The sequence below is a fragment of the Phyllobates terribilis genome, unplaced genomic scaffold (assembly GCF_046119375.1).
Source record: "Phyllobates terribilis strain yellow unplaced genomic scaffold, ASM4611937v1 Scaffold_1__5_contigs__length_1240528914, whole genome shotgun sequence".
Taxonomy (NCBI): Eukaryota; Metazoa; Chordata; class Amphibia; order Anura; family Dendrobatidae; genus Phyllobates; species Phyllobates terribilis.
The window spans coordinates 1,170,360,084-1,170,373,146 of NW_027362761.1; the positions used below are offsets into that span (position 1 = coordinate 1,170,360,084).

The 13,063-nt window shown below is 43.3% G+C and overlaps 1 protein-coding gene across 1 annotated transcript; it reads right to left on the reverse strand.

The window, feature by feature from the left end:
* Positions 1–6,920: 6,920 nt before the first annotated feature.
* On the reverse strand, positions 6,921–8,613 carry LOC141172983 (forkhead box protein I1c-like). The gene is made up of 2 exons (XM_073657596.1): positions 8,028–8,613; positions 6,921–7,474 (listed from the first exon to the last, which is right to left on the reverse strand). Exons 1-2 carry the CDS (start codon positions 8,611–8,613, stop codon positions 6,921–6,923), a joined length of 1,140 nt encoding a protein of 379 aa, XP_073513697.1.
* Positions 8,614–13,063: the final 4,450 nt, after the last annotated feature.

The following is a 13,063-nucleotide window of genomic DNA, read 5'->3' on the forward strand; positions in this document are numbered from 1 at the left end:
CCGGGCCAAAATTGCCTTCATCATGTCCCATCTCACCGGGGAGGCCCTGGCCTGGCTAAATCCTCTATGGGAGAGAGGAGACCCCCTGGTGTCTGACTTGCCTGCCTTTCTCACGGCTTTCCGGAAAGTCTTCGACGAACCCGGACGGAGGACCTCATCCGCATCATCACTGCTACGCCTCCGTCAGGGAAGTCTCACCGTGGGCCAATATGCCATACGGTTCCGTACCCTTGCCTCGGAGCTGGCCTGGGATAACGACGCTCTGGTATCCGTCTTCTGGGAGGGTCTGTCCGGCCGTATTAAAGATGAACTTGCCGGTCGGGACATTCCTACCACTATCGATGACCTAATAACTCTTGCCACCCGGATTGACCTACGGTTCCAGGAGCGTGCCAAAGAGGTCATCCGTGAGAGGAGGTTTCCACATCTAGCTCCTACTTTTCAGAAACCCGTCACTCCCTCCGTCTCTCCCCAGGTACACTCTCCTGAGCCTATGCAGGTCAACCAGACCAAGATGGTCAAAACCCGTCAGGACTTACGCCGTGCCGAGGGGAGCTGCTTCTACTGTGGCAGTAAGGAGCACCGGATCCGTGCCTGCCCAGAGAGGTCGGGAAACGCCTGTGTCTAGGTTCGCTCAGAGAGGTCGACCTAGACAAGAATAAATCCTCTCCATCTCTGCTGCTGTCAGTCTCAATCGTCTGCGGGGAGAACCGTTATTTCGAACTAGCCCAACTTGACTCTGGAGCAGCGGGGAATCTTATTTCACAGTCCCTGGTAGAGAAATACCGCATCCCCACCAAACCTCTGGCTGTACCCTTGTCTGTTGCTGCCGTGGATGGGGGTCTCTTAACACGTCCCATCCAACTCATCACCGAATCCATTACTCTGCAGGTGGGAATGCTGCATTCTGAGAGTATCTCCTTTCATGTTCTGCCTGGACTCTCTCACGCCCTCTTGCTAGGTTTACCTTGGCTCCAGAGACATGTACCCGTGCTTGACTGGCAGACCGGAGAAGTCCTTCGCTGGGGACAGGACTGCCATAAGACCTGTGTGGTTCCCGTCCATCCCGTCCGTCCTTCTCCTACCCCAGCTAATCTACCTGGACTTCCGATTCCTTATTGGTCTTATGCTGATGTCTTTAATAAAAAGGAGGCAGAGACACTACCCCCTCATAGACCATACGACTGCCCTATCGACCTGTTACCCGGTACTACTCCTCCCCGTGGGCGTATTTATCCATTATCCACTGCTGAGACCCGGTCGATGTCCGAATATATTGAGGAGAATCTGGCCAGGGGATTCATCCGGAAATCCACCTCCCCGGCGGGAGCAGGCTTCTTTTTCGTCAAAAAGAAGGACGGCTCTCTCCGTCCCTGTATAGACTATAGAGGCCTTAACCAGATCACGGTGAAGAATAAGTACCCCCTTCCGCTCATTCCGGAGTTATTTGATCATCTGAGGGGGGCTAGAATCGTCACCAAACTGGACCTCCGTGGGGCGTACAACCTGGTTCGTATCCGTCAGGGGGATGAATGGAAGACGGCATTCAACACCCGGGACGGCCACTATGAATATCTGGTAATGCCCTTTGGTCTCTGTAACGCTCCTGCCGTCTTTCAAGAGTTGGTCAATGACATCTTCCGGGACCTTCCCTACTCCTGCGTAGTGGTGTACCTGGACGACATCTTGGTCTTCTCTCCGGATCTCCAGACTCACCGGAGGGACGTTCGTCAGGTCCTGCTCAGGCTCAGGCAGAATCACCTCTTCGCTAAATACGAGAAGTGCCTCTTTGAGCAGACCTCGCTTCCGTTTTTGGGCTACATTATTTCTCAGACCGGCCTACGAATGGATCCAGAGAAACTGTCTGCCATCGAGAAATGGCCTCGACCGGAGGGGTTGAAGGCCATTCAGCGATTCCTGGGCTTCGCCAACTACTACCGCCTCTTCATACCACACTTCTCTTCCCGGACTGCCCCAATTTCCGCGCTCACCCGTAAGGGTACTAATCCCAAAAAGTGGCCGCCCGAAGCAGAGGAGGCCTTTCTTTCCTTAAAACAGGCCTTCTCTTCCGCCCCGGTGCTGCATCGCCCGGACGGCAACAAGCAGTTCTTCCTGGAAGTTGACGCCTCCTCCACTGGAGCAGGAGCGGTACTTACTCAAAAATCATCTTCCGGGAGGATGGTAACTTGCGGCTTCTTCTCTAAACTCTTCTCCTCCTCAGAGCGCAATTATTCCATAGGAGACCGAGAGTTATTGGCCATCAAGCTGGCATTGGAGGAGTGGCGTTACCTGCTCGAGGGGGCTCTTCACCCGGTAATAATTTACACTGACCACAAGAACTTGGCTTACCTCCAGCATGCCCAGAGACTTAACCCGCGCCAAGCCCGGTGGTCCTTGTTTTTTGCTCGCTTTGATTTTGTTCTTCATTTTCGCCCGGCTGACAAAAACGTCAAGGCGGACGCCTTGTCTCGATCCTTTCTGGTGTCTGATCTCGAGGAAGATCCGAAACACATCATCGATCCCGCCAGAGTAATGCAGGTGGCTCCCTTGAGTCTAAATCGTCTCCCTCCCGGAAAGACGTTCGTATCAGTACCTGATCGGGAGAAGATCCTTCACTGGGGTCACTCGTCTAAACTGGCTGGCCACGCCGGTCAGAAAAAGACCCTCCAGCTTATTACCCGGCACTACTGGTGGCCTACCCTGCACAAGGACGTAATAGACTTTGTTTCTGCCTGTGTGTCCTGCGCCCGCAACAAGGTTCCGAGACATCTGCCAGTCGGTCGCCTCCTTCCGCTTTCTGTACCTGCTGCCCCCTGGCAGCATATAGCAATGGACTTTATAACTGACCTCCCAGTCTCTGCCGGTTGTAAGGTCATTTGGGTGGTCGCTGACCGCTTCTCCAAGATGGCTCATTTCGTTCCCCTGCCAGGCCTCCCGTCTGCACCCGAGCTAGCTAAAGACTTTATTCGTCACATCTTTCGTCTTCATGGCCTGCCCCTCCACATCGTGTCGGATCGTGGGGTACAGTTCACCTCACGCTTCTGGAGAGCCACTTGTAAACTGCTAGACGTCACCCTGGACTTCTCTTCCGCTTACCACCCACAGTCCAATGGTCAAGTGGAGCGGATCAATCAGAACCTGACCAGTTACCTCCGGCACTTCGTTAATGCCCATCATTCAGACTGGGTGGATCTACTACCATGGGCCGAGTTCTCTTATAACAATCACGAGAGCGAATCCTCCTCCAAATCCCCGTTTTTTGTAGTCTTCGGTCAGCATCCTCGGATTCCTTTTCCTGTCTCCACCTCTGTGGACAACCCGGCTGTGGAATCTCTCGTTAGCAAATTTTCCTCTATTTGGGAGAGTACCCGATCCGCACTCCTTCAGTCGTCCGATCGGATGAAAAGACACGCTGACAAAAAACGCCTGGATCCTCCACAATTTCGTCCTGGAGATAAAGTCTGGCTCTCATCTAAATATGTCCGACTCAAGATACCTTCTTACAAGTTAGGGCCTCGGTTCATCGGTCCTCTGGAGGTCATCAGTCAGATCAACCCGGTGGCCTATAAATTGAAACTCCCGGCCAACTTACGGATCCCTAACTCCTTCCATGTATCTCTCCTCAAACCTGTGGTTCTTAACTCTTTTTCCAAGTCTACAGGTACGCCTCCTGCTCCGGTTTCTGCTAAGGACGAGTTTGAGGTAGAGAACATTCTTGCCACCAAAAGGGTAAGAGGAAAGACCTTTTTTCTAGTGGATTGAAAGGGGTTTAGTCCTGAGGAGAGAACATGGGAGCCCCGGGAGAACATCCATGCCCCTCTTATCCTTGCTAAATTTCTGTCTGGCCTAAAAAAGGGGGGGCCTAAAGGGGGGGGTACTGTAGCGCCGGCGTCCCTGCCCTCTGCTAGGCAGGGACGCTGTTCCCCTCACATCTCTGCTCCATGCCCGACATCCTCCTCCCGCTCTGCTGGCAGCGCGCGCTCCTTCCCGGCCACTGTGCTTAGGGCGCGCGCGCGTGCTCTCCCTCCCTCTTAAAGGGGCCGCGCGCGCCGTCCTAAGGAGTCCCCGGCCAATGGCCGGAGGACTTCACCATATATAAGGCACCTCCTCCAAAATGGAGGTGCCCGAGCAATGTTGTTGCACTGTTCACTACTCTGCTTCAGCCCTCAGGTCCCGTTGCCAGTTACCTGCCAGATACCTGCCAGATTCCTGCCAGCTTGCTGTCTTATTCCTGCCTGATATTCTGCTACCTGCCTGCTAGCCTGAGGTCCAACGGTCTGCCTTACAATTCCTGTCAGTCTGTCTAAGGACCAGCTTGCTCGCTCACCTGGGAGCGCACATCAGCTACCTGCCTGCTTGCCTGAGGTCCGACGGTCTGCCTTCCAACTCCTGTCAGTCTGTCTATGGACCAGCTTGCCCGCTCACCTGGGAGCGCACATCTGCTACCTGCCTGCTAGCCTACCTGGAGGCTCCGCCGTCACGTGCTGTGACCACCTGCCTGTCCAGTGACTCCTGCCCGCTCACCTGGGAGCGCTCATCTGCTGCCTGTCTGCTAGCCTACCTGGAGGCTCTGCCGTCACGTGCTGTGACCACCCGCCTGTCCAGTGACTTCTGCCCGCTCACCTGGGAGCGCTCATCTGCCGCCTGTCTGTTGGTCTTTCTGGAGGCTCCGCCGTCACATGCTGTGACCACCCGTTTATCCAGAGACTCTCGCCTGCTCACCTGGGAGCTCACGTCTACCATCAGCCGCCACAGGTCGTACCAACCCTTTACCCAGAGACTGCCCCGGTCACTTGCCGTGACCTCCTGCCCGTTCATCCAGAGACTGCCCCGGTCACTTGCCGTGACCTCCTGCCCGTTCATCCAGAGACTGCCCCGGTCACTTGCCGTGACCTCCTGCCCATTCATTCAGAGACTGCCCCGGTCACTTGCCGTGACCTCCTGCCCATTCATCCAGAGACTGCCCCGGTCACTTGCCGTGACCTCCAGCCCGTTCACTCAGAGACTGTCCCGGTCACCTGCTGTGACTGCCTGCCCGTCTTCCCTGGTCACCACCCGCTCCCTTACAAGGACCGCTCCCTTGTATAGTAGCTCAGAGGTTCCGCCACCCAGACCCGTTACATCCTGCATGGGGCATTATAAGGGAGGGGGGATGTGACATCCTACATGGGGCATTATAAGGGAAGGGGGATGTGACATCCTGCATGGGGCATTATAAGGGAAGGGGGATGTGACATCCTGCATGGGGCATTATAAGGGAGGGGGGTGTAGCATCCTGCATGGAGCATTATAAGGGAAGGGGGGTGTGACATCCTGCATGGGGCATTATAAGGGAGGGGGTGTTAGATCCTGCATGGGGCATTATAAGGGAAGGGGGATGTGACATCCTGCATGGGGCATTATAAGGGAGGGGGGTGTAACATCCTGCATGGGGCATTATAAGAAAGGGGGGAATGTGACATCCTGCATCGGGCATTATAAGGGAGGGGGGATGTGACATCCTGCATGGGGCATTATATAGGGGGGATGTGACATCCTGCATGGGGCATTATATGGGGGGGGAAGTGACATCCTGCATGGGGCATTATAAAGGGGGGTGTGACATCCTGCATGGGGCATTATAAGGGAGGGGGGATGTGACATCCTGCATGGGCCATTATAAGGGAGGGGGATGTGACATCCTGCATGGGCCACTATTGGGGGGATGTGACATCCTGCATGGGGCATTATAAGGGAGGGGGGATGCGACATCCTGCATGGGGCATTATAAGGGGGGTGTAACATCCTGCATGGTGCATTATAAGGGAGGGTGGTGTAACATCCTGCATGGGGCATTAAAAGGGAGGGGGGATGTGACATCCTGCATGGGGCATTATAAGGGAGGGGGGAATGTGACATCCTGCATGGGGAATTATATCGGGGGGGTGAGTGACATCCTGCATGGGGCATTATAAGGCAGGCGGATGCTCCCCGGTCCTCACTAACACGGTTCGCTGATTGGTCACGGCCTTCGGCTGCGACCAATCAGCAATATCAGCGCCAAATTTAAACACCGCTCTGCTGGTTGCTCCCGGCCACCCGCGGCGACCAATTTGCGAATGTGGCGCCAAATTTAAACACGGTCTCCAGCCAATTGGCGGCAGATTTAAAATAAGTACGCCACCGTCGGTAGACATATTCTAGAATACCCGATGCGTTAGAATCGGGCCACCATCTAGTGTATATTATATATATATATATATATATATATATATATATGCAGCAGTTAGTTAAGAAAGATATGAGAGATAATTAGATATGAAATACAAACATTGATAGATGTGAAATAGACTGATTATACGACATTGATAAATATATTTGATATAGATGGAGAGATAAGATATATGGGTATATAGCTACAAGATAAATAGATTGCAAAAGATATAGAAATCCTTATAACAAAAGCACTTTTTCTTTTTTTCATGAAACCCCTTTTGTTTTCACTTATTTTTCTTTCCCGATCGGTAAGAAAATGTAATTCAAAAACAAATTTTTTATTACACGATTTATTGCAAAACTCATACAAACAGTCTCTTGGATAATAAAAGATAAAAATATCAAAATTGATAAATAAAACAGTAAAAAAGCCACCCGCTTCTCTCAAATTTACACATTGTGTAATATATTAAACTATGTACATGGCAGATAACTCTGCATTGTCATTTACCGTTAACGCTAAAAAAAAGTCCTATGGAAATTCTGAGATGTAAAACAGTGGCAGCCTATTGTGAATATAATGTGTTCTTTCTTGAAGACATCCCAGTAGATGTTTTCAAGTCCAATTTCCATATTGCGCATTTGCACTAGTTCCAAAAAAATATATATAAAAAACAAATATCTCCGCCAACAGCAGCCAACGTTACCTAACTTCTCTCCTGGGGCTACAATTTGGTGCCCGCTCTGGAGTATATGAAGCTGTCGACACTGAAATTGTTGTGAAAATGGCTATCGAATTGACTGCTTTGAAGGGAACCTGTGAAAGAATTGTAAGAGGGGCTTCTATTGAGGTGTATAGTATGCTGCAAATCTGCAAATGGATCCACTAAGGAAGCTGAGGTGCCATTGCTTAGTCCAGTGGCGTTCCTCTGGGAGAGTTCGTTGACCAGCCCCAGAGACACCTGCCTGTTCACTGAGCTGGAGTCCAAAGAGGATGTCATACTGCTAAAAAAGTTATTGACACAAGGAGTAGAGGTGATTTCTGTGGGAAATGTGCTATTCCAATCTTTTGAAGAGGCTTCCACCTCTGGGAATGATGGGGTCATCATGGATGGGTTATCACTAACTTTACTCCCTAGATCTTTGCCACCTTCTTCACCTTTTTCCAAGACAGCATCAGGCTTGTTGGATTCTGACCTGCGCTTTCTTCTCCGACAAAATTTCCAATTGTCAAACTTCTTCCCGCAGTTAGGATCCAAGGTCCAGTAATTGCCTTTGCCTAAACATTGTAAAAATAATAAAAATTATTATTTTTCAAATTTAATGCACTAGAAACAATAAATACATTTAAATATAACAACACTAAAGTATAGATTCTTAAAACAAACCTATGAAAATAAAGACATTTTTACTGTTTCACTAAGTGAAAAACATGATTGCAAAAAATTATGGGAAATTTCAAGTCATTTAGGGGAAAAATCTAAAGTATTTCAAAAGTTTTTTTTTGTTAAAATAATTCTTCCTGTTTGAGGTTGGATGTAAAAGTCAATACACTTATGAAAAAATATGCTTTCTACCAAACTGTTAATTTTTATTTGTACTATTGCTCTATACAGGACTATACTTGGGCCACCTGAGGGTAAGAACTCTATGAATTGAATTGCAGATTGGAAGATATTTACAGATATTTTTAAGTGATTTAACTTATGATTTGACATTTTAAATGAAAAAAAAAAAGAAATTAAAATACAAAACCAAGGGAGACTCGATGGAAAATACTAATACTATTGCGACTAAAAATATAATTAGGATAATTGTAGTCATATTATTACCTGGGTCATTCTCATCTCTTCGCATTTTCTTAAAACAGTCATTCAGAGACAAGTTGTGGCGAATAGAATTTTGCCATCCTACTTTACTCTTCTTATAAAATGGAAAATTGTCCTCCACATACTGGTATATTTGGTTCAGGGTTAGTTTCTTTTCCTGAGCATTTTGTATGGCCATAGCAATAAGAGCTGAGTAGGAATATGGAGGCCTCACAATCTTCAGAACTTCCTCCTGAGAAGGTATGGATAACCAAGCAAAATCCGAACCACTGCAACGTGACGAATTTGGCAGGAATTGTCTATGGGATCCATAAGAAGGTGGCATATATGAGCTTGGGTTGTTCCCATGAAGATAGCTAGGCATATTGTTGACACCTGGACAATTAAGCCATAAGCAAGAGTTGGCTGAAGGTGAATAGTTCCCAATTGCAAAGTTGGCCACCCTTGGTGCTGAATATAAGTTCTGCTGGTTGTACATGCTGATGTTTTCGCTGTGTGCCGCCATCTCTGTTGCCTCCTGGGCACTTTTTGGATGAATCTGATGAAGGTTTGTAGATTCCTGATGAGCTGGAAGATGAATTGAGTTCATGCTCTTCTTCAGCACCTTCACAAATTAAAGTCTTTCTGAAAACAGATGCCTAATGGATTTGAAGTGCTGTCTTTATACTTCTCTGGAGTAGTGGTCCTCCCTGCCAGAGGCCAGTGATTGGTGTGTTTTCGTTTTATTTGTTCTTAACAACCAGTTGGACCGGTCGGTTGAAAAAGAACAATGTGTTTTTTTTCTCCATTTATTATTCTACGGATCTGTCTGCAACTGCATTTCAAGACTTTTTTCCTAACAAATTAAAACTGAAATAAAAGTTAAAAAAACTTGATGCTGATAAAGGCAAGTTATTCACATGAACTATGCGAATCTCAAATACTTTTGACTACCTCTTACATTGATTATAGCATTTTAAAAGAAATTACGAAATGAAACATCCGTTAAGCAACTTAACTTCTTGAAATACTTTAAATATAAGTGAAAATAACTATAATTCTAATAATTAATTAGCAATAACAAATTAAAGAAATAAGTACAATAATATACAGTTTAAATAAAATAGCATAACAATAATTTGTCTCTAAAACGTAAGTTTTTCTTTTGTTAAGAATGAAATTGTTTAAAGAAATTGTTAAATTAATTAAATGTATAATAATAAGAATGATATTGCGTGCATCATTGTGAATTCTTGCATTTCCTGCCCACTTTTCAGTTTACTTGTAATTTGCTTTTTTTCACATTTGCATCTATCATACAAAATGTAATCAACAATTGAAATAAAAAATTATTATTAAAAAAACATACGTTTTTATTCATGTCGCGCAAGATGCAAAATTATCAAATGTCTACATTATGATATTGGCATTCCTGCTTTGATCCAATAAAATCTACTATATATATCTACTTGCTCATTAGTTGTTTATTATAATGTATATTATTTCTTGGACGACTAATCTATTATTAAACAATATATCATTAGTGTACACTATACTATGAGATACTCATCCGAATAATTTAATATTGACTTTTTTTATTTAAGACATTACGCTCTACAATATATGTCAGTTAGCTTATAATATATTGTGATTCCTTTCTCCATTTTTTAAATTCTATTTTAGACAAAGATTTGCAGACCTTTTGAAAAAATGTTTCTTTGGAACTTGTATAAAGATGTGACCTTTAATTTTGATGCTGTACACACTACAGTTTTTCCAGCTTTGTCAGGTTTATGTTGCTCTTTATGGTCTTGTATAAAGCATTAATTTTGTCTGCAAAAACACCAGAACCAAGAAAGATTCAAGCCACCATTATAATGCAACCACATTCTCTACTTCCATTTTGCCTGCATCATCATAAATCCAGCGTAGTCTTCATTAAGACGAATCTATGCACATACAGTATCTGCTACACTTTTGAAAACTTAAGTCTACGGTATTAGCAGCTAAGAAAAAAGTTTTGAGAGCCATTGATTATGCACAAAGCAAAGTTCACTTCCTTATAGAAATAAAGAATGACCCCAATTATCCACCATGATGCTATTGGCACACTCTGCCCACAGCTAAATACAAAAGGTATTCAATTCAGTTGTGTTTAACACTTGCCTCAGACAGGTTGTCTCTGAATCTTCCCTTCACTCATATGTAAACTATGACAGGGCGGTGGTCTCCAACCTCTCAGCAGTGGGTCAGGTTCTAGGGCATCCACTGATCAGAGGGGCAGGAAAGATGGTGTTTAAAAAATACATGTAAAAAGTAAATGTAAAGTTAAATTAAAAATTATAAAGATATAAATAAGACTTAAATGCTTTAGGTTTCCAATATACATATGCATAAAAAAAATGAATAAGATGAAATAAAATTAAAAAATCTTACAAGTAAAAGACAAATATATTTGGTTTACAATAATGACACGTAAAGATGTTTAAAATATATATATATACAAAATAAATATCAATGACAATTTTAATAAAAGAAAAATAAAGTACATTTAGTTTACAGTAATGGAACGTAAAGACATGTTTGAAATATACATAGGCGTAAAAGTAGAAAAGAAAAAGCAAAAAAAAAATAAACTGTAAAAACAAAATGATTGCAATAATTACTTATACTGTAAAGAAATGTTTAAGACATAGGTAATAATGCAAAAGAAAAGCTAAAGCTGAAATCTTATAAAGACATAAGTGTGTTTTCAATAAGTACAAATAAAGTCATTACCATTAACAAATGGAAAGAAAATGAAATTCATGTTGTTGTAAAATATTATATTATGTCTTGACGTTCTGTTGCCCTATAACTTTTAGTGTTAATAAAGTTTAGTATTTTTTTTTAATTATAGTCATCAAATGTACGATAACTTAAAAAATATCAATGCTAAAATATTAACATTAGTCACAAAAGAAGCAGTGAAGTAGAGATCGTCACATTGTATTTTTTTATACTAGTTCTGATATTGTTACATCTGTTACTACTACTAATTATTAATGTAACAAATGCAGTTGATCTGAGGATATCATCTGAGGTAATATTCCCAAGAGAGATGCATTCAGAGGATCGGTTGATGCATTTTGAAGTGATACTACTTATTCATAACCTGAATACGTAGTATCACTTTGAAACGCGTCAACCGATACTCTGAATGCATCCCTCTTGGGACTATTACCTCAGATGATATACTTATCCATATATTTATGTGGATCTTTTATGGAATTATATACCTTTTATGGATGGACTTTTCCCTTAATAAAAATACATGTCTTACTTGAAGGGCTGGATCAACTGCCTTTGTTACATGGACAGTTTCCTTTGGAATTTGGATCCATGCACTGTTGCACCTGTGGATAGGAGAGCTGATCATCTATATTTTTTCTTTGACATTACTACTAATTATTACTATTATTACTGGAGATGACTAAATCGGTTTAATGCAAATAAAATCTTAACATCTAGCAAAAAATTTAAATCATTGAATTTTTTTGCTATTTTGTTTGTGCAAATACAGAAAAATAGCGTCTGACTAGCTGCTATTTTACTTTGTTAAATATTAAGTAAATTAATATTCACCTTACCCTCACCCAGATGGGGTTGTGCGGTGAGACAGGTGGAGGCAGAATTACTATAATTTTTTTTCCATTTTATCTATGTGTATGAGGCTAAATGAAGGAGAGACTGCGGAGCATAATAATGTACATTTAATTTATATAGAGTAAATTCAATACTAATTGAATTTCCTGGCCAATATTAAGTGAGCTCTCGAATTAGAATTTTGGCAGATTTTCCCATCACTAATTGTTAAGTGAATAAAAATTGAGGTAAAAATCTAAAAATTAGGTCATGTTAATTTTATTGTACTGCTACTACCACTAATGATAATATAATGAATATTAAAATTACAAAAATTGGAGAGAAGAAGAAATGAAAATATTTTTCCTCTTCTGCTATTACTTTTATTACTACAATTTTTTATTAACAAATTCCTAATATTTTTAGAAATAATTTTCTTCACAAGTGGAAACGATCTGATTATAAAACAGGACAGCTTCTCCTTCAGCTCATCAGAAGATTTGTGTTGTTTTAAGGAGAAGAGGCAATATGGGTGAGGGGGTTCCTTCTGCTAATGCTTCCACATTCCTTTGTGGGACATAAGAACTTGTGGCTTTCCCACTCATGTCTTTGAGTTTGTTCTCAATACCATTGTTTGCTAATGTAGATTTTATGTACAAGAAATTTTTGTAAAGGGAATGTTGCAACCCCAGGCTGGACCCAATCTCTAGAGGGGCCTATAAGATAATGTAATCTTGAACTCAATCAGTTTCTAATTACTAAAGTATAAAACTGTCCTCACAACCAAGGAAAAGTCCATTGTAACATAGTAACATAGTTTTTAAGGTTGAAGGAAGACTAAGTCCATCCCGTTCAACCCATAGCCTAACATGTTGATCCAGAGAAAGGCAAAAAAAACATGTGGCAAATACTAAGCTCCACATTGGGGAAGAAAATTCCTTCCTGACTCCATATGGCTAGTTCCTTGGATCAACGCCCTATCAAGGAATCTAGTATATATAACCTGTAATATTATACTTTTCAAGAAAGGCATCCAGGCCCTTCTTAAATTTTAGTGAATCACTCATTACAACATCATGCGGCAGAGAGCTCCATAGTCTCACTGCTCTAACAGTAAAGAATCCCCATCTGTGATTATGATTAAACCTTCTTTCCTCCAGATGAAGAAGATGCCCCTTGTCCCTGTCTCAGGCCTCAGAGTAAAAAGATCAGTAGAAAGGTCTTTGTACTGTCCCCTCATATATTTGTATATAGTAATAAGATCACCCCTAAGTCTTCGTTTTTCCAAAGTAAAAACCCCAAGTGTAATAGCCTGTCTTGGTATTGCAGAACCCCCAGTCCTCTAATAACCTTAGTCGCTCTTTTCTGCACCCGCTCTAGTTCAGCTATGTCTTTCTTATACACCGGAGACCAGAACTGTACACAGTATTCTAAGT

What these genes read in the sequence shown, in the direction of transcription:
- LOC141172983 (XM_073657596.1), bottom strand. Translation starts at nt 8,613, where the DNA reads ATGAACTCAATTCATCTTCCAGCTCATCAGGAATCTACAAACCTTCAT. An exon ending in AAGAGATGAGAATGACCCAG is followed by an intron (nt 7,475 to 8,027) that starts GTAATAATATGA and finishes TACAATGTTTAG; the next exon opens with GCAAAGGCAATTACTGGACC.